Raw genomic sequence first — 22,779 nt, 5'->3', positions numbered from 1 at the left:
TCAAAAAACTATGATTTTTTATTTAAAAAATTACAATAAATGTTTAAGGATTTCTTCCTCTTTGAGCAATATAATTTTAAATAAATCTACATAAATGCTTCTAAGTTTGAAAATAAGTTTAGAGAACATTGTGTATTGTACATCATATAGAAAGTGTATTATACATCACAAATACATTATGTATCAAGCGCAGGATGCAAAAATTGTTCAAGCGAATGCAATAAACAGTTGAATTACGTCAAGCAAAATTCATTAATGCTTAGTAGAAAACTGTTGTTATAAACATTCAGGTCTTATTTATGACTACACCTATGGAATTTTTTTTGCTAAATAAAAAGTAAAATTCTTGAAGAATTATGCTTTTTTATTTACAAATTACAAAAAAATGTTTAAAAATTTCCTCCATATTACTGAATCCTCTTAGCGCAGTTTAATTTTACACTAGAAATGTATTTATTGAGAAAGAAGAGAATAATATATAAAGAAGAAAATAATATATAAACAAAACGAAAAAAAAAAAAAATGAACTATGAATTCTCGAAAACAGAAGCTCCTATTCTGGCTTGTAAGTTTACAATAGCCATTAATTGGACATAAAATTAAACCTGTCAAGATAAGAATTATTTGAAACTATTAATGAGAAGATACGCTGAAAAATTATCCAATAGAAATTCTAGGAAAATAAATAAACTTTTTGGAATCGTCTGCGCTTCTTCGTGTGTATGAAAACAACATAAACTAAAAGTATAAGATCTTGTTTGTAATCATTACAACAAACATAGAATTGCAGCAAGTGAAATTATTCAAAAAAAAAAAAAAAAAAAAAACAATATTCTTTTTTCTATTTCTTTTCAATTCTAGAATAATAATTCTGGAACCAAATGTTCTTAACATTTCAAATTATCTAATCAAAATATTTTAGATTTCAAGCTGTGATTTTTTTTTATGAATAATAAAAGTAATAATAATGAAAAACAGTAGATTCATTTTCTTTCTCCTGGAAATTTAAGATAAAAGGACAAATGTAAATTTTTCAAAATAATAATAAAATAACAGCAATTTTAAAAGTTAAATCTTCTTTCATGTTTTATTATAAATCATTGGCGTGCAAAAGAGGGACACTTTCGAACTCAGGATATAACCTTCACAACGAATCAAAGATTAAGATATTTGCTCACTGTATCAATATCGAGTGAGCATCATATCAATTGTCTTCAAGGTTGTAGTGAAAAATCATTGTTTTATTGAAGTTCTTTATACAGCAAATCAAAAGTTTTGTATAAAATATTATTTTACTTCAATCTAAAATCATTTTTCTGTTTATTCTAAATACAATTCTTGTTATTCATAGTAATATTTGTAGCATTTTATATTTATTTAAAGGAACCTTTTTCTCTAGAATATATATTTCCTATATATTCGTGAATAAATTCGGAATTTTTTAAAAATTAAAAACAGATATTGATATATTGGGAATTCGAAATCTTATTTTTATTCAAACCTTTTCAAATAGATGCATTTATAACAAATGAATTCTGTTATATTGTTCGTAATTTCTGAGGAAACATGAATTTTCCCAAAATTTATCTTTTTTTTTTCCTTTTTTTTTTAAATCAGAAAAGAGACATTCTTACATAGAGAATTTTAATTCTTATTTTTCATTGAAATATTTTCAAAGCGACGCATTCATATCGAATAATGCTCATAATTCCTGAGAAAAATAAGTCTTTTTATCAGGATGGAGACATTCGTACATTGGGAATTTGAATTCTTATTTATTTGTTGAAAGATTTATCAATATGCTTGCTGCCTTAGCAAACGATTTTCTTATATTGCTTTTAATTCCTGAGAACATTCGAATTTTTTTCGATTATGAAACGCAGCTACCGTTCAAAATTCAATGCATGCCATTTTTCCGTCTCCAAGAAACCAGTTTGGCGAGAAATTCTAAAGAAACCATATGATAATTCACTCAAAATCCGACTTCTTGAAGATTGAGGTCTCGCCAACTACCCAAACGAGTTGTTTTTCCAAGCTTTGCCTTGAACGGAGTGATTTGAAGCTTGCAATTTTTCAAGCTCCGACTCACAATAACCAATTCAGCGTGCGAACCGCCATGATTCTATAGCTCGTGCTCAAAAGCAGCAAGTAAATAAATAAAAAAGATTCGAAGAGGCACACATGGTGCAGGGAGAAAATCTTCGGGTCAAACATCTACACACAACACAAGCGTTCTACTAGCACCTGCGAATCCAACAGCTAGTGTCAGAAAGCCGAGTCCCCCCATTTTTGGCTTTCTGAAGATCCTCTCAAGGTTAAACTTAAAAAATATATATAAAAGACATACGCATACGCAGAGTCGTGGTTTTTTTTCCATTATTATTTTTTTTCCCTTCTATAAAATTGGCTTTAAAAAAATCGTTCCATTTTTCATCGCATGTTCTTAACAGTTTGAGATATCCTGCTTGATAAAATGTTCAGAATAAGGACGCCATTGCGTTGTATCGGAGGCCAAGTTTAAGATCTGAATGCATCTTTTAGTTAATCTACTCTTTTTTCTTTTTTCTTTAATTTTCATTTATGCAACACAAAAAAGAATCATTCATTTTAATGCAAGATAGAATTGATCGTATTATAAGATATTCTTTTTATTCAAAAAAGAAGCATGTTTTTATAATGAAAATTTCTAACGCTTTTAAATTGTTTAAATAGCACAAAAAAGTTTTCATTTTAATGCGAAATAAAATTGAATCTACTATTAGATAAGCTTTAATATGTGTTTAAATGAAAATCACATACGGTATATATATATATATTTAATGTTGAATTAGAATGAAAAATCGGTTGTTTATAATGAAAGAATAATCTAAGAATAGAACTTTTGGAGTTAAAAATTATTACTATGTAATGTTTATTAAAATGGTGTCAATGTTTAGTTGAATTACACATGTTTATGTTTAAAATGCGGCTGTAAAAGATTTTAAATAAATAAAGCATAAAAGATTTCTTTTATATGAAATAGAATCGAATCCTATTATCTTAACAAAACATATTTGGAAATAAAAATTACTTACAGAGAATTATTTTTTATTATATTTAGGCTGAAATAAATAACCATTATTTTTTTTTTCGATAATCAATAATAGTTTAAAAACATATTTATAGATCAAACGATTTTTAATTTTAGTTAAGTTATTGCTTACCATGGAAAACTAACCATCGCCTCATAACACATTTATCGGGCAATAGTAAACAATTGTAAGCATAAAAATCTAAATAACATTAACAAAGTAGTAAATAATTCAAAACTTATAATTTTATTATACAAAAAGAGATAAGCATTTTGTAAATGTTATTTAAAGGAATGATATATCGTAGTAATATTTTTTTAGTAAACTGAGATTAGTTATTCAATAGCTAGTTCTATTCTTAATTAACTTGATATTACTTTACCATAAAATAGTGATTTGACATTTTCCTTTGCTATCAATAAAAATTATTTTGTAAGACATCAGAATTTTATTTCTCAGGGCAGCAGTTCCTTGTGGTTCCGCACTAGTTATAAATTCAAAAGTATCAAATTTATCAACCTCAATATGATTATTTTCTAAATTATGCTTTTATTTTCAAAGTTTAACAATACATACGATAAAATCGATAGAAGCTTCCTTTTTTTTTAAAAAAACACTCCTTTAAATATATGAATTAAATTTGTCTTTCTCGGTAAGTTGTCACTCTGTTTCTCGCTATAGAAATTCGATTGTACCCTTATTAAAAACAATTGTTTTATAGAATGCAGATTGTACAGAATCTACATACTACATCAAGAAAAAAAATATTAATATTTATATTAATGGGTAGTACTGAAAAGTATTAGAGACAGAAAAAAACGTTTCAACAAACATATTTAAAAATTTGACAGATTTTGTCTTTTGATTTGGCTTTCTTTTAATAACTGTAAACCATAATAAACCTATTTTATTTACATCAAAAACTCTAAAATGAAATTAATTAAAATTTCTTTAATACTTCGAAGCTTACCGTTTATATAACGTTCCAATATCATTTATATAGCGAAATATAATTAAAATCTAAAGTCGAAATTAACAGAACCGTTTTAAACAGGAAAAAGAATCTATTACGATAAAAACAGTAATTTTAATTCCCATATAATGTAATAAAATGATCTAAAGAATCATAAATATCCAATGAAAAAAATGCATTTTGTTATATATTTTATGATAAAAATAAAAAATAAAAGAATTGTTCTATTTATATAATTATTCAAGTAGGAATATTGTAATAAAATCACTATCTAAGTCATTAATAAAATAAAATTCAATAAGTGATTCAATAAAATCACTTATTTGGTATTTAAGAGTTTTTTCCCTTAAAAATTATAAAATTTTGAAATATTTTTTAATTTTAAAATATTGTTGAAGATTCCAAGGGAATAACGTTCTAAAATGACTACGAAATTCCAATAAAAAATAGACCTGTTACCATTGTAATACTGAATGGCTGAAATAAATAATTTATTACACTTTGAACAGAGATTCGATGCAAGTCGTTTTTGTTAGAATGTCGTGGAGTAATCCGTTGAACGACACATTGAAGAAATTTTGCTTCATCTCTAAAGAAAATAAATCGTTTTCCAGACTGCATATTATGATAAATCTTATAATTTATATTCCAGAATAAATTTCAAGAACATGCCTATGTGTAAATTTCTTATGCATACTAAACCTTCAAAATTATACAGCAAAATAAGTATATAGAAGTACTTAAAAAATTAAATATTAAAAAGTAATTAAAAATGTAGTATAATAGTAACACAAAATTTTTTGTGTACGTCTTTTTTAATCTGTTCGTAAATATTCAATAAAATGCTGATTATAAATGAAATAATCAACAAAAATAAAAATTCCTCTCTCTTACCAAACCTCTCATATTATAATCTCTCTTAAGCAAAGTTCTTAAAATTGAAATAAGAATAAAATTAAATGATTAAAAAAAGGTTTTTCGTAACCAAGATAACTTGAGCATATTTATTATTTTTCTTAAGATGATAATGGCAACGTATATGTAATGGCACAGTGATTAAAATATATATATATAATGTTTTTATTCAATATGAATGGCAATGCTCGTGTTAAAAATGTTCGCATACAAGTATTTTTTCCATTTAATAGCAGAATAAAAACAATCGAGTATTTGGTCAAAAACATCTGTAAATCTGTAGCCATCTTGTAGATAAATCTAATCCAAAATTATGCATATCGACAATGTTGATGCAAAGATCATAGCCTAACAGCATTTATTTAGTATAGTTCGTTTTTGAATTATCGTGTTCATATTCATTCAATGTACAGATAGAAAAACATACCTTCAAAGCCATTTTCTTAGCACTTTTGTTTAAAAGGAAAGATCGAAACTATCAAAATCTTAAGATCAAAGTTTTGGAAATTCAGACATACTAAAATAATGAAAGATACATTTATATATATTAATTTCAAAAGATTTTCAAAAAACTAGTGATTGTTTTATAGTTTTTCTTATTTGTACAAGCGTAATTCATTTAAAATTCATAATTCACAAATTCTTACTGAGTGAATTTGGCAACTACAGAATATCTACCTCAAAGACGGTCACAATCTGCGATCAAATTTAGAAAAGAAAGAAAATATAAGTACAAACAACTAGCGAATTTTCATATTTTAAAAATAAATCCTTATAAATTTAAGTTTTTTTTATTGAATTATATTGAATATATAATTGAATTAGAGTTATAGTAGTATGAAATATATTTTACAGGTATTTATTTAAATATTTGTCTTATTTCAATTAAATAGTCTTCGTTAGCTATTTTATTAAAATAGCCATGGCGACATTTTGGTTTTTGAATTCATCAAACAATAGATCGCTATTTTGGTTTTAAAGACACTTGAACCCATAATCTGAATACAGATTATCAAAAAATTATACTTCTTATATCAAGAAAAAACACTTTTTTTTCATCGGTAAAAAAAAAAAAAGCTATTTACTTTTAAAGTACTTTTAATAATTCTGACAGAATATTAAAGCATTTTATTTGCGTTTCATTTCTAAAATTCTTAATAATGACAAAAATATTCCAATTTTAAAAATTTCGAAAATATTATATCGTAAAAATATGAATAAAACATTCTGAATTGTAAAATTTTTTGAATAATTAATCTCATATCAATAATTTAGAATGAAAATAAAAAGAATTCAAAGCATTTTTAGAATACATGGAGATTTTGCCAGGAAAGACAAAATTACTATTTGACAAATATATGCATATAAATTTGCCAAGTAGTAATTAGTAATTAATCAATTAGATAAATAAACGATTATTCTTTAAAATATCAAAATAACAGCTAAATTTATTGTAGCTAAAGGGGAAAATATCCAACAGAATAATCAATGTAACCATCTTTGTTTAAAACTGGTAATAAAACAATTATCAGTTTTTTGAAAATTTTGAATATATCAGTGTGTAAAGTTCAAAGTGATAATAAAAAATTCTCAGGATTCAGAAAACAATGAATGTTTTCACATCAGTAATTCAAAATGACCATAAAAAGTACTCAGCTATATTTATATTTTGAATACTTCATATTTTGTTATGAAAGGTAAAAGTAGTATTTAGTAAAAATAATATTTAATAAGTCATATTTGGTAAATAAACAAATTAACCTTAAAATAACAAAAAATTTAGTTTATAATATATTATTTATACGCAAAAAAAAAGAGAAAGAATAATTGAAACACGTCCTTGTTTGAAAGTATTCTTAGAATGCTTAATATGGAACAGATTAAAAAAACAAACAGAATTAAAATTTTCGAATTTAACAGATGTTTTTTTTTTTCATGGTATTAAACGTGCTCTGCCATTAAAATTAAGAAGGAAAATTTCCAAAACCGAAAACATCCTAAAGAATGGCTAAATGTATGGTTTTAAAATAGCCTATATATGCTAATTTTTCTATTGCTATCAATTCAAATTCTCAGTTGTTTTAATTTCAACAAAATGAATGGTTTCACAGTGTTTTATTTAATCTTAATAAATATACACTTTGAATAATTTGTTTATTCCTATTTAAGTCATGATTACAATCTTACTGCATAATATTTATTTAAAACTTCAAATATTGCAAGCGATCAATAATTATTTTAAAATGTTTTTTTTAATGACGAAACTTTTTTGTGTTGTTTAAAAAACTCTGTAGTTATTATGTGAAAAGTCAGGCATAATAAATTATTTTAAAATTTGTTTTCTTTCACACAAATGATTCTTTATCTTCAGAAACAATTGAGCTAAGTTCACGTAATATACGTTTCTAAAAAGTTTATGAAATCATTTCAGAAAAACAAATTTGTTTCCAAATTTCATTTCAAAACTGAGCGTTATTGAATTAACATTAAGTTATTTCAGTATTGTATTTTAGTATTCGTTTATTTTATATATACAATACTGTACACCATCGTAGATATTTAGTCTTTTTTAAAAAGTATTTATTATGTGAAATAGAATACAGTATTGCTAACGCTTTTTATTAAATCTTCAATGGAGGGGAAAAAAACGAATAATAATTTTAATACACAATTATTTTTATTTATTTTTGCATGATACGTTGCAAAAATTAATCACATATTTTATGCATTCCGGATATTTTTGGCATAGCAGCGATAGCAAAACAACACTTTATTTTATAAATAGAATGTATGACGAATTTTTAACGAAATCTTTTGGCAAGAGTTACTAAGAAACCTCATCAAGTGATGTGATTTTTTTAAATACAAAGCATGTTGTGAAGCATGCTTTCTCATTTTTATTCATTTCTATTTACTACGTTTGATGATGTTGATAATTCCTTTATTAATATGATTTTTTTATATACGATCATACACGCATTTTCATTCTTTATTGTAAATGTTCTATATAAATATACATACTGCAAAACTTACGCTTTTTATTATATCACAACAAAAACATGCATCCAACGTATGGATGGACTGGAATTTTTTTCAGTATAACAGTTAACTTCCAGACATTGTAGAGGCATTATAAATGAAAACTTTACAGTCAGAATATTTCGAGTTATCTTATTATCAATTTTTATTTATTTATTGTCTACTCACGTAACGAAAATTTTCGAATGAGATACCAGAAAAAGATGGCGTTTAATGACGGTAAAGACAAATTAAACACTTAACTTCTGTAGTCTTAAAATACACAATATACAAAAATCCTTGGGATTTCCCCGCATTTTTCTGCATACAGCAATAATTCATTACTGAGATCATCAACAACTTTGAAATTAATCTTTTAAATTCATTTCTGCTCTTCAGTTTCTTAAGATTCAAATAAAAAAAAAAAGGGAAAAATACGAATAAATTAAGAAACCTTTAATTTTTAAAAGGTATATCTGCAGCAGTAATTCTTATCTAAATAGTAATACTCAACTTTTAACTCATAAAGATCGATATAAAAAGAAATGTTATTGTATCGTTTGGCTTCTTTTATTTCTCGATGAAATAGAACAATCAGAATATCAATATATGACTTGCAGACATAGGAAAGTCTTCATTATGCTAACACAAAGTAAATAAATGCTGATTTTAAAATATAAAAATAAATGGTTTTAACTTTCATCACAATATAAATAATTCAAATTGATTAAATATAAAACATTAAATTTTCCATGTTGGAATTATGTTATTATAATATTTATTTATAGCATTTATTTTTATTAATAATATAGCTAATTATTATTTCTTTTATGTCTATAGTTCTTAATTATAGACTTAGGATACTTAGGGATAAAGGAGATAAATGTGTCAAGATTTTTAGCGAATCCTTTTTTGGATGAATATTAATTTTCAAATAAATATAATTAATTTTACAAGTGTACCATAGTTTCATAATGAAAAAAGATCCGCATTTTTTGCGACACGTATAAATACTACAGAATCGTCAATAACCGAACAGTTGTCGATTGTCTTATGATTTAACAAATAATTTTTTACTACTCATTAAAGAGATAAAAATCAATCAAGTCACAAAGAACAGCATACAGTAAAGAAATTCTCTTGAAAAAAATTCTCTGAAAAATAAAAAGAATTGTCTTTATTTTTTTTTTTTAAGCGCATTCGCACCAATTAAATAAACCCAGAATTTTTGGTAGCAAAATTAACTTCCATTTTAAATAAAAGAATTATAAATCTGATTTAGTTATAATGATGTTGGTCTGAAACTATTGCCAAATATCAACGCATTATTTAGCAGATAATAATGAAAATGGAATATCAAATGTATCTATCGTACAACATTGCAATTTTAAATGAAGAAAAAAATCTAATATCGCAAAATAGCAAAATAAAATAGAGAATTCAGAGAATTTATTTAAAAAAATAAACATTTCAAAATAAAACCCAGATTAAATTTATATAGCTAGCTTTTTATTCGATCTGAGTTCTGAAATTCCGGGAAATAATCTAATTTCAATAAAAAGCTATTTTTAAACGAATATAGGTTGTTTATTCGTAGTCTATTTCGTAAAAAATATCAGAAGTTCTTTCTAGAATTTAATAAGCTTCATCTTTTTTTTTCTCCATATACTATCGTTATTGATTACTTTAAAAACAAAACAATTTTTATTTTAGTTCTATTAAAATTTGATCCAAGTACAGCATTAAGGCAGCCCGAAATACGCTAACGTGTATGAATGACGTTAACACAGCTACTATACAAAGTAAGCATTTTAAAAGCAGCTTGCTGTTTACACTAGCATTCGAGTTAATATTACAAAATCGGTAAATATATGTTACACGTACGTACCTCAATAAATGAAAATATAAAATATTCTGTTAAAAGAAAATGATAACGCTTCATTAATACATTGAAAAATATTTTTTTTTCCCCTTGCAGAAACTACAATTTATCACTTTAAACTATCTGAAATCATATTGATTTTTAGTAACTGATAAAATGCTTTCATTACGCCAACAGAAAAATGATAATAATGAAATTTAAAACTTTATTATTTAGTGGAATACTTGAAATTATTTGCCATAAAAATTGCTAATTATAACTTATTTAAAATTTACTTTAAAATATCGGTTACATCAATTCCACATAACATAACATTTAGAATACAGCCTTACTAATTAATTTGTACTCTTCTGTAGAAGGATATATACACTCATATAAGAGGATAGATTAACGAAGTAAAAATCTTTAAAATAGTTTGAGTAAGTATAAAAAAACGATAAGATTAAACAGGCAATTTCGCAAAACAGAAGAAATTCAATTTATTTCTTTATTCCAGTAGAAAGAGAATAAAAAAAAAATTCTCCAAATTCAGTTCTCGCAATGAACTATGTACATGTACGCTAAACCGTTCGAAACCATCACATTCGTGAAATAACTCCTGCTTAGTTACAAATTTCATTTTCTGGAAAACGCAATTTTCTAACTCTCTCTACACATATTGATTTAGTTCAACAGCATGCAATCTAGAAAGCAGCGGCGCCCACGTCATTTAAGTGTGTGCTGCTTATTTTCTACGAAGCCCACGCACAGAGTGAAAAAGATTTTCTTCGTCGAGGAAAAATGGCGTTCCTCCCAACGCCATTTTTATTTTTGGGCGTTTGTTCGAATGCTTTTTCGCTTCGTTGTTGTAGTTCTTTTTGAATGTTTTAAAACTCTTCGAATAGAATATTCTCGCAATTAAAATGGAAAAAAAAAGTAAAATCTTACCGAGTTTCTTTTAATTTTGTTGCAGTTAAAGAACAAACTTATTTTGTTAAATTCATATTTCGAAGCAAATGTTAAATGATTTTCTATCTACAAATAATCAAAATCTGCAAGTATAATTATTGGTTGCTACATATCGAATTTTTACCATTTCTGATGAAAAAGAAATGTTTACAGAAATTATACGCTTATTAAATAAAAATTAACTTCTGCATATTCATTATGAAATTAATCTGCTTATTGATTTCAGTTTTTATTTCCAATTATGAGTTAAATCACATTTTAATTTCTGCAAATACAATAATTGCAAAAGCACGAAAAAATAAATAAAAAGATTTCATTAAATACTTTTGCTTGAAAACTTCAAAGTGAAATTACAATATTTATAATGCTTCATCGTTAAATTTAAAAAGAAAAATTGTCATTCGTTTGGAATGTATTAATGTGTGTCACGAAGAAATGTTTTCAAATAATTTTCAAAAGCTGCAAATGTAAGTCCAAGTTTGCAAAACCGTGATCAAAGTACGTGTCTTAACGAAAAACGACAGTTCAGATATTTAATTTATTAATATGTTTTCCAAAATTCTTGGATTCGAAAATCAAAATGTGCAATGCACAATCTAATCAATTTAAATATTGTTTTAAAATGCCTCTATCAAAAAATTTACAATAAAAATGCAGGATCTATGAATTAAACACTACAGAATAATTGATACTTTTAACATATCCTATGATAATTGAACCAGTTTAACTATTTTTTGTAGTTACATAAATGTATTGCATTTAATTGAAATAATTACAGTGTGGAAATCGCATGAATTAAATTATAAGCGAAACTAATGCAGCAAAATATCTCCGAATTAGATTTATATCAATCAAATAAATATGGAAATTGTATATATCTTCTTGAAATGTTTACAACACGTTAGAAATAGCAAATCTTGCAGTAAAAGACAATAGCCATGATTATATTTTATCTATTTGTTTATTAGATTTCCTATACAAAATGGCGCATGTGCTACTGAATATGTATGTTCAGAATTATCTAGTATAAAACAATTTCTTGGTTATACAAAGTTTAATCATGTAAACAGATGCACATCGAGTTCATCTATTTTACAGTTTCGCAGTTTAAATTCCATCTTATGAAAATCAAACTGTAAAATATTATGAATTAAAAATTAATTTCAATTATTTCAAGTTAAATGAAATATATGTCAATATTTGCTATACAAAGTTTGAGTTAAGCCTCGCTTTGGAATATAAGATTCTTCGCAACGAACCCTTCTTATTTTGAATCGAAATAATTTGTTAAAATAGTACATGATATATAAAGACAATTTACTTTGGTTAGTTTATTAAAGAATTCATTATTCCGTTTTATTTACTTCAATTTTAACAAGAAACACCATAAAATTCTATTCCTGGAAATGTGTATGATAGTATGGAAACACAATTAAAAAAAAACTTGCATGAAAAATATTAAGTCAATTTTACAGCGAATTATTTAAAATTTTCCTTGCATATATAATTCGATTATTATTTTAACAATATAGTTACAACAATAGCAATTTTATGTAAAAGATATTTACGGCCTCAATAATTAATTACATTATTTGAAAATTTAAAAAAACATTTATTTGGAATGCATTCAGCAAAATTAAAATATGAATGTATATTGTATTTCATTCATAAATCTTCAAACGAAATAAAAAAAAATATTTCAAAACAATACTCTGCACAATCTGAATACATTTTTGATTTTTATATCAGTCTTAAGAAATTTCAATTGTTTCAGAGAAATAAAGAAGTAATTTGGTACAATTATTACCAAGCTTTCGGAAGCTGTTCAAATAAACTGATACAAAAAATATTTAAAATATATATTAGAAATAATATTGCAGAATTTATCCGATAGCGAAATTTCTGAGACCATTTTTGTTAAAGATGTCAATTTAATTTAATATTGTATTCCATACAATTTTTGGAAACTTTCGATTAATCTACTGTGTAACCATAAAATATGAGAAATAAAATAAGTATGATTAGTTGAATAATAAAATGGATAAATTTATATAAAAAGTGCTTGCTGCATTAAAAATATTGTAGGGAAAATAAAAATTAATCGATCTCAAGAATGATAAAATTCGATTCCGATGACGCCGAAATCTACGAAAAATTCATCGTTTCTGAATAATTAACTGATTATACTCTAGAAAGTAACGGCTTTCCTACTTTAATAAGAATATACGTGTTTCAAAGTTTATCAATTATTCTTTTTACATAGTTTATTCCCTATTTGCATGTTAGTTTTAAAATACTTAAGTCAATAAATGGAAATTATAATTAAAAAAATTTAACATATTGTACTTACATTTATTGTTCCAAATTCTAACTGTGCGAATTCCAAGGTTTAAGAATTATTTTCCAAAGAACACTAAATCGATCACATATCTCAATTCTTATACACATAATTTTATAAAAAAATTATTTTAGATAGAATTTTTTTTTTTCTAAATAATTTAGAAACCATTTCCAGTTGCGTTATGCAGGATATTAACTCAATGTGACATCTTCGAAAACTTCTCAACAAAAGAATTCTACACTGTTCATAATAAATTATTCGAGGGTTACAATAAATTGCTAAAATTGTTTGGATGCGATATCAAGTTAAATTAAATAACGCCATTTCGACTGTAAAGATGCAAGTTTTTATTAAAATAAAAAATTACGGCAATCTAAGTTAATCCAGCTTCAAATTATATAGCTAGGTATGTTTTTTGTTATATAATCACTCTGTCGTTAAGACTTCTAAATAGCAAATATTATAATAGAGTTGTATTTTCAGATATCGAAAACAAGTACTTAAATATATCAACTGATTTTTTTCATAAGGAATGTTATGCGATATTATTTTCACGCATAAATCAGGATAGACGTAAAATCTTTTGAAATTACCACATCTAATTAACGAAGATCTGTAAATTAACTACAATAATTCATTAATGGAGAGAAAAATGCAATAATGAATTGCTGGCTAATTTAGATTTTACGATAATACTTGAATACTAAATGCATTGTTCACTTCTATATGATTTATAAGCTGTAAATATCGACATAATTTTTTTTACAACTTAAAAACTAAGAATGCTTTATACTTTAATGTCATTTTTTTTTTGTTAGTTTATTCAATTCTGCAAGAAATTTACGATTCATGCAGGTATGGAATCCTTTTTACGCTACTTTAATTCACAGAATTTTACTGGATTGATGTACTACAGTTATGCCTTAAACTATATTGATTCAATGTTGATCGATGCAGAATAAATGTTTATGAAATTCATCACCTATTAAAAACTCTTTCATTCCAGAATAAATAAAATTATTTTATATTACCTAAAAACTGCAGTAACTTTGCTCATATTTACAAAAATGCAAAAAAATCGTCTCGGAAATTCAGATTTACGATCACTTTTTGCTGGGTTTCGAATACATCGCAGAGCGGAATTTCCTAAATCTAAATAATTTCATGGGTTAAGCCTATCATTTTTTTTTAAATAGTAAACTTACTTCTTTCTCTGTTTGCGTTTTCCATATGCTAAAATTTAAAACCAAGTAAGAAACAGATACGAATAATCAACTCAAGATCGCGAAATTTTAACATTAATTTTGATAATTAAAATTTCATCTAAAATCCGAATCGCAGAACATGCTTTTAATGATATAAAAGAATAAATCAAACTAAGTTTTTATTTAATTCAATAACCAATAAGGAAAATTATCCGAATAAAGATATCTGATCAAGACTTATTTTTAAATAAACCGCTCGCTTTATATAATTATTAAAAATTAATACAGAATTTAAAATTATGTTACAAATAAATAAACATTCATTTAATATTTGTTGGGAAATAAAGTACGTGTTCTCAATTCCGATTACTTCCTTCTTGTACATATGCCACGCAAGCGACCATTCTACTTGTTTACGTGACCATGTACGCGTAGTCAGACGAGTTGAATTAACATACTAGAAATCTAATACTAGCATCTAATTTCAGATTTCTTGGCAAATTCTTTGTACAAACATCGCTTCTTATAAATTGTCTTGTAATTTGTTGTATACAATACCATTCTGTATTTATTTCTTTCGACAACAAAAAAAAAGTTAAGAATCAAATTAATTAACTGGGTTTAACTGTCCAGAATAAAAATTTTATAATGAAAATTCTGCTAATTTTTAAGATTTTATCGACCATTTTTCAGAATCAATTCTTATTAATTCATGAAAGATTCGATCACTGTTTTGCTTAGGCCTAAATTGTGCATCTCTAAGTGAACAAATTCTTCTGGAAGCAAATAATTCAATTCCTATAATTTCTAAACTAAAGAATGTTTAATGATATTCTAAATTTCAATTATTATTACCATTATGAGCAAACAAAAACTTTAGACTGGCTGATTCACTTAAAAAAATTTGTAAAATAAGTTGTTCTTGGTTACTTTAAATCCCGAGATCCACATTTTGAAAAATTTTAATCTGGAAAATAACAAGTTTTAGAATTGTATTTTATTAAATTGTTTTAATCGTAAGTCGTGAAATTTATCTTAAAATATGAATTTTAAATCTTTCTATATATTCCAAATCGGGAAATACTTATATTTTTACAAAAGATAATTTAATTTCTTAATAAAAGCTATAAAATCATTTTTATATTTCACATCAACTAGCACTTGCTTCCATAACTACACACATTTTTTAAACAGCAAAATGAAAGATTCACTTATTGTTCGAAATTTATACCATTTTTCCGCAACTCCCGATTTTGAAACAGTACTCAGTATATCGTCATGAAATTCTGCAAGTAAAACACTTACCTTTATCGCCAGTCCTCCATGGTACAGGAGGGGGAATGCAATTACGATTAATTACTTATTTAGAACGTTTAACAAAAGATATTAAAAAAAAAAAAAAAATCAAAAATTTTCTATATATAATTTTTTAAAATTTTAAATTTACTTCTTCAAAAATAAAAGATTTAAATTAGGATAAAGTTATTCTTTTTTTTATAAATGGAATTTCCAGGCATCTAAAAACAAAAAATTGATTAAGAAAGCCAATAACGAAACAGGAGCATATGCTGCATGTACTTTTATTAAGTCACTGTACAAAACTTCTATATAACATCACTGTACAGACATAAAATAACTTTTTACAAATATTTGTACAGGATGACTTGTACAGAGGACAGCCAGCTCAATGGAAATCCAGAAAGAATAGAAATAGTAAACCCTACAGTAGTAGTTAAATGGCAAAACAGAAACAATTAAGATAATCAGAATTAATTTTTTTAACAGGAAAAGAAATTAAAAAGCTTAAATAGAAAATATACAAATCAGAAAATTTTATCATTTTTCGCAACCTGGCGATACTGATATTGCAACAATGCCGTATATTTCTCATTTACAAATGACATCCTTAAAATGCTATACCCTTTGGAAGTTTTCTATATATAATATTTAAAATTGTACTGTAAATACTCAACAATTAAATATATTACAATGCCTTTAAAAATAGGACTTTAGTCATTATTTTACATTTTTTTTTTCATCCAAAGGGTATTTAATGTGGCACAACGTATGTCATTTATGAATAAGATGATATACACAGAATTGATTATTTAGAAGCAAAATACATTCATGACAAAAATGTTTCAAAAATATTAAACCAAGTTTTAAAAACTCTTACTTTTTTTTAAAAAAAATTCATTTAAAACATTGACAAATCAAATAAGCCTATAACAAAAACCTACAACAAATTTACAATTATGACATTTCAATAATTGTGCATCATGTCATAATAGAAGGAAGACTAGCAACAAAATGTAATACCCACATTGAGGAAAAATACAAGTCAAAATTCGATTATTTTAACGGTCATTTATACACAAAAACTGATTTGACTTTGAAACTTAAAAATTGCATGACATTATGATGAGAGAAATTTGCATAGATATTTAAGCATTGTTGCTTCATAGGACAGAAGACAGTTAAGCAACAGAGATGGTTAGTAGCATTTATAGGAAGAGGAAAATTAAAAATGGCCTGTCTTAAATCTTTACTAAGCTCCATTATTATTTTTTTTAATAACACAACAGAGAGCTTCGTAATAGGTGGGCATATATTGATCACAGTGATAAACAGTTTTTTTTTTTTTTTTTTTAAATCACGCCATTCTCACTACTGTAGTTTCAAAATAATGTTCCATGGAAACATAACTTCGGACGGTGAAATAAAAAAAAAAGTCAACATTTCTATTACAATCCAGGTCGTCATCTAAGTTGGCAGTCCGATGCTGGGTAACTTTTAATCGACGGAAAGCCAACGGTGTTGGAATAGATTCATTTAACCGGTGGTCCCGCAAAAAATTCCCCATGACATAAGAAAAAGAAAATCTTAGTACATAAAATGATATCTACTTACAACAATGATTGCTTCAAATATTAATTTTACGTTAAAAAAAAGGTATATAATACATGAGAACGTAATGCTTTACCTTTTTTTTAAATCCATTTTTTTTTAAATACTCCAATAGAAAGAAAAAAAAAATAAGATCACATTGCTATCAGCGTCACTTGGTACGCCTAAATATTTTGGCTGGAGAAGTGGACTGTTAAAACCCATTTTATATCCGTTTTTCAGCTCCGGTTGGTAAAAAATTTTCCATCCATTTTAGCTGGAAACGTAAGCCGCAAATTGTTCCATACCACGATTTCGGGAATCGGACACATAGTTATCCCACGAGAGATTACCACGCGCACTTTCCTTACACCCATGGTACCTGCTATTGGACACGGGAGAGTACGTTGAGGTACTGATGGTACTAGGCTGCTGGTACTGGAGGTGGTGGTACTTGTTGTTGATATCGGGTGAAAATTCGTTCAGCTTGCCGTCGTACAGAATGCAGATGCTACCATTCTCACCAATGCGATATGACACCTCTTGGGGGTCTATCCACATCGTGAGCTCGTTCGGCAGAAGCTTTCGAAGATCTGCTTCGTTAAAACCACAAACATCACCAGCTTTTGCGATAAGAGGGTCCATTTTGTGGTTGATTCGAAGGCAACGATATCCCGATCCCTTGCAGGGTTTTTCTGGAAACCAGTGGTGTTGGTAATGGTGCCTTAGAAGTTCTTCCAAGGTACGTCGGAACATTTCGACCCTGGCGATTTTGATCTGACGATTTTCCAACCTTAGGAGGTTAGCCAAAAAAGTCGATGCGCTTTCTATTTCCATGATTCCAGTTCGATCTTTATTCACGAAGAAATGAATGGTTGCTGCTGCTTTTTTTTATCACAACGAAACAAATCTATCACTCCAGATTTGCTTTTTGAGAAGCGGCAAGAAAATCACAAACACGCACGCACACAAGAAACAACACCCGTCGATGGTAACAACTGACTAGTCGAAGAGACAGACTTTCAAATATGGCGTCGTCCTCAATTTTCAGGAAAGAACTTCTTATGTGGCACGAATGACTATCGTAAAGGATTTTCTGGGATTTTATATTTTGATGCTCTTTGGATGATGAGAACTTAAGATAAAAAACGAACAAAAATGTTGGTAGAAAAGCTAAATTATCACAGCCAATGTCCACACTCCGGATGTTAAACCTTTTACAGCTAGGGACCTGAGCCCCGCTTACCTCCGCTGACAGTCTTTCACGAACGAGCGCTTCGTACACACTAACTTTATATTCCGAGATCGCTTCTCTCCTATCACGAATTTTGCCAACGTCAACATCATCGTGACGTCACATGGCAACCAATCAGCGAGCACCATAATTCTAGAGGGTGCGCTCCCATTGGTCGTTGCGTCAAAACACATTGATGGTGTGACGAGCGTAGCCTGTGCAATGATCTGTATAGATCAGCTGTGTAACTAAAAGGTTTGTTTAGGCTTGTGGTTGGATCAAACTGGTTCTTCGGCCGTAGATTCACTTCGCGAGAGAACGGTTATTAAAAATCGAGATCCCGAAGGAAGAACATGGTGATGGGATTTCTTTCTTTCTGTCGAAAAAATTTTCGGAACTTTTTCACAAGAAAGCTTAAATTAAAGTCCTGTCATAATAGCGTATCCAATTGAAATCTATTGTTTTAAAATATATCATTAGCAAAAATTAAATCTGAGTTGGCGTTTCCGAAATAACCGAATTTTAGAAGAAAAGTCTGATATTTTGATTGATTTTCAGGAATTGTAATTCCGTTCGTCCGCATTCTTATTTTTTTATTTCACACTGTTTCGATGAATTAATTAAAGATCGGATTGTAAATATTTCTGTATGCAATGTGAATATTTAATTTTATTTTGACGATTTTTAATGAAAAGCGCTTGAATTGTTCTAGATTCCGATTATATGATAAAATATTTTTTTTTATTAATAGTTCTTATTTTTCGGTGAAAACGAAAATTTATTCATTAAAAGTATTGAATTTTTTTTTTTTTGATGAATAGTTCTTATTTTTCAGCAAAAACAAAAACAAAAATATTTTATTAAAGTATTGAGTTCCTCTATTTTTATTATAGTGTTCTTTAAAAACATAATCTTTTAGATCTGTTTATATTCTTTCTGAATTTTCGAATTATATGTATGCAGATTACTTCTTTTCGTTTTTCAAATACGCTTGTTTACTTTTTCTTTAGTTATTGTTATTGTCAAACTTCCCCTGAATGGTTCACAGGTCAGTAACCTGGGTGTGGGGAAGATACATAAACCCCCTAGGGTTCAGGGAAGGAAATCTTTCTACTGCCATCTGCTAAGAAGACTAGAAGGGGGGAAATGTCATTCTTGGGGTGGCTCCTAATAGACCTAGTATGGAGTTATTTAGAATGGATAAGAGCAGAAAGAATGAAGTTGGTCAAATAAGAATTGGCGTTTTTCAAAAATACTCAAATTTCAATAAATTTTCTCTTTTTCTCTTATTTTTTTAAAATATTTCATTTAAATCATATTTGCAGTTTTATTGCAGAAATTTGATGTTGCAATATATAGAGAATTTTATGAATCTTTAGTAAAAAAGTCTTACTGAAATTGAACGAGTTCAATTTGTCACATTTTCTGATTGAATGTTTTATGGCTTGTTTTGTGAATTGTCGTACATTCATTTGAAATTTTTGGCAGTTTTGTTTGAAAAATACTTCGTATAAACTAATAACATATCTGAAACCGTGATTGTATTCAAACTTTTAGAAGAAGAATGGTATTAATTTTTTTAAAAAGAGTTCTTGTATGTATCAGATGTTAGAAAAAAAATGATGTGTGGTGACATAAGTAGATGAAATTTCTGAAAATTGACAAAATTCTTCTTGCATTTATTACGATAGCGATACTTGGAACTTACAGCTACTTATATATTATCAAATGTTTGTTCTGTCAATTTTTGTATACTTTGTTGATGCTGTTAACTTAACAAGAGACTGTTTATATTGGATTGTTAGAAAAGCGTTCTCTGTTGGGTTTATTTTTGTTGTTAGTTTTGTTTATGTTTACAATTATACGTAATAATACTTTTTTTTGTTTCTTTAGATTTAAGTTATTAATGATTAGATTTTCTGAATTTCAGGGCCGAGCGCTCAAATGCCAAAATGAACAACTTAGAGCAATAGTTTTCAGATAGAGATGTAGGCTGTGGAGTTATAAATAATAAAACAACATTTGGGTTGTATCAAATTAGGTATGAAAATACAAGAAAAAGAGATGAAAAAAATTCTATTGATGAAAAAAATTCTACTAATATATTCTTCATACTGATTAATTCAAAATAAGTGCTACACTACACTTCAATCTGAACGAATAATTCATATACTGGTTAAAGGGAGTTGTGTGGAGGTATTGCCAGTAGCCAAACGATATATTTATATAAATAAAATAATAAAAATTCCAAAACAATGAAATGGATGACTATTTAAAAAAAGCAGATGAAATAAAAGAGATGACTCTTTCCATATCAATACGTTGTGTTGATTATATAGTATATACAAAAAAGCTGAGAGTTAGAATTCTTCAATAGCACAATTTTTAAAAAAAATCATTTATTATTTTTTAAAATATTAGATATGTATTTATAAATTAAATTCAAGACAGTCCAAAACATTTAATTAAAATTTTGACCAATCTGGAACAATTTTTTCAATCCGTCACTGGTAGGCAAACTGTAAAAATACGGGGAAATTTTGTCCATTTCAGGAAGTATGGTCATCATAATTAAATTGATGACCGTATTCTGTATAAGTGTTGGAATGAAAATATTTCAGAAATTATTTTTTAAATAAATTTTGTTTTGTTTTTATTTTTTATTATTTGTTGTGTAATTGTATTGTTGATAAAAACAAGATATTCAGTCAGTAGAAAAAAAAAAAAAAAAAAAAAAAAAAAAAAAAAAAATGGAAGATTGACCATCCTAGCTAATTTGGAGCATGTGGTCACTTAAGTTTAAGAAAGAAACTGCAAATTCTTTTAAGAGTGGGGTACAAAACAAACAAACAAAAAAAGACCAACATAATTTATTATTAAATTCAATAAAAATGCAAAAAAGATATTATTTTTAAAAGAAATTTTTTTTAATAGTGTGACTAAAGCTGTGAACGAGTTCCTTGCGAATTATTTGACTCTAAATATAGCTTTTTGTTTACAAATACAGTATTTCTAATTTCTATATAAGTTAATATATTTCTATATAATACTAGGACAAGAATTAATATTCTTTTACTTCAAAATAAAAGAATAGCCATGCAAAAAAGTCCGAAAAAAAGTTCTTTACTAAACTTTAGAAGTAAGAAGAGATAAGACAATTTTTCTTATACACTGACCATTTCTGAACGCTGCTATTCTTTTCTATTAAAAACATGATTTAAGAAATTCTTTTAGAACATGGCATTGTACTATCGTCAATTTCATGACAGTTTTGCCAGTCTTATGATGGTAGCCTTAGTTATTAGCTTTATAAGAAAACAATTAAAATTTCTAAATAGAGCAAGTTAGTAAAGGGGGAAGGATACTTTCCATCCCAGCTATGTCAAACTTTATTTGTTGTTACATATAAAAAAATTAAATACAAACTAGTTGGCCATGTTAGGCTTCTTCATCGATGTTGACATTTTCAGAAATCATGTATCCATCTAAATAATTTATAAATTTTAAGAAATATTGAAAAAAATTAAAGAATACACATCTAAAAATATTTTTTTAAAAATTCAATAAAAATTATGCATTATTGTAAAATAGAAAATGTCCTATGCTTGGAAAATACTTATGTTTACATATGTGTGCATGTACAAAGGTGCTTATTTTTTTTATTATTATTTGGTTAAGGTGCTTAAAAATACATAGTTTTTGCAGCAATTTCTCACTACGCACCTTGATGGTACTTCTAAACGGTACACAACTGGTCTACTTGCCATAATTTGTCTATCAATGTTTTAAGATGAATTTCGGCAAATATTCGAGGATTCAATAGAATCATATTAAAAAAAATCAAAAGCACAAAATAAAGCGCAGCCGAATGTTCGTTATATTAAATTCTTTACAGAATAAAAAAGATTGCTCCTTCATAAATCGTAATATTGATTTGTTCGAACAAACTATTCTAATACTATTAAATTTGATAGAACTGATTCCATATTTAAAAAAATAATTGAATTATTTTTGTTTATGCTTTATTTACTATTTTTCACGTTTCAGACCATGTGTAGTAAATCTTATATCAATAGTATTCGCTTTTATTTGCTTCTGATAATTTTGGCTTTAATCATTTGCAGCAATGACAAGGTTACAGTAATTAAAATTCCCATAAAGAAATAACGCTGCAATACAAGTTTATGATTTGTATAATTATGGAACAAGCTGAGAATATATTTAAAAAATATCCCTTTTATGAAATAATTCTTACGTAGAATTAATACATCCGAAAAGAAAACATATGGTAATCTTTATCCTAACG

The 22,779-nt window shown here is 26.7% G+C and overlaps 2 protein-coding genes across 2 annotated transcripts in view; one reads left to right on the top strand and one right to left on the bottom strand.

The window, feature by feature from the left end:
* Positions 1 to 22,779, top strand: part of LOC129974967 (uncharacterized) — a 123,015-nt gene that overhangs the window by 41,020 nt on the left and 59,216 nt on the right. The gene's annotated exons all lie outside the window — the stretch shown is intronic.
* LOC129974969 (protein BTG2-like) lies at positions 15,918 to 18,543 on the bottom strand. Its single transcript, XM_056087796.1, has one exon. The coding sequence runs from the start codon at positions 18,074 to 18,076 to the stop codon at positions 17,513 to 17,515; it is 564 nt and encodes a 187-aa protein (XP_055943771.1). The 5' UTR covers positions 18,077 to 18,543; the 3' UTR covers positions 15,918 to 17,512.

Source organism: Argiope bruennichi, chromosome 7 (assembly GCF_947563725.1).
Source record: "Argiope bruennichi chromosome 7, qqArgBrue1.1, whole genome shotgun sequence".
NCBI classification, from domain to species: domain Eukaryota; kingdom Metazoa; phylum Arthropoda; class Arachnida; order Araneae; family Araneidae; genus Argiope; species Argiope bruennichi.
The sequence above is the reverse complement of the archived record's forward strand: the minus strand, read 5'-3'. Positions and strand labels throughout refer to the sequence as shown.

What these genes read in the sequence shown, in the direction of transcription:
- LOC129974969 (XM_056087796.1), bottom strand. Translation starts at nt 18,076, where the DNA reads ATGGAAATAGAAAGCGCATCGACTTTTTTGGCTAACCTCCTAAGGTTG.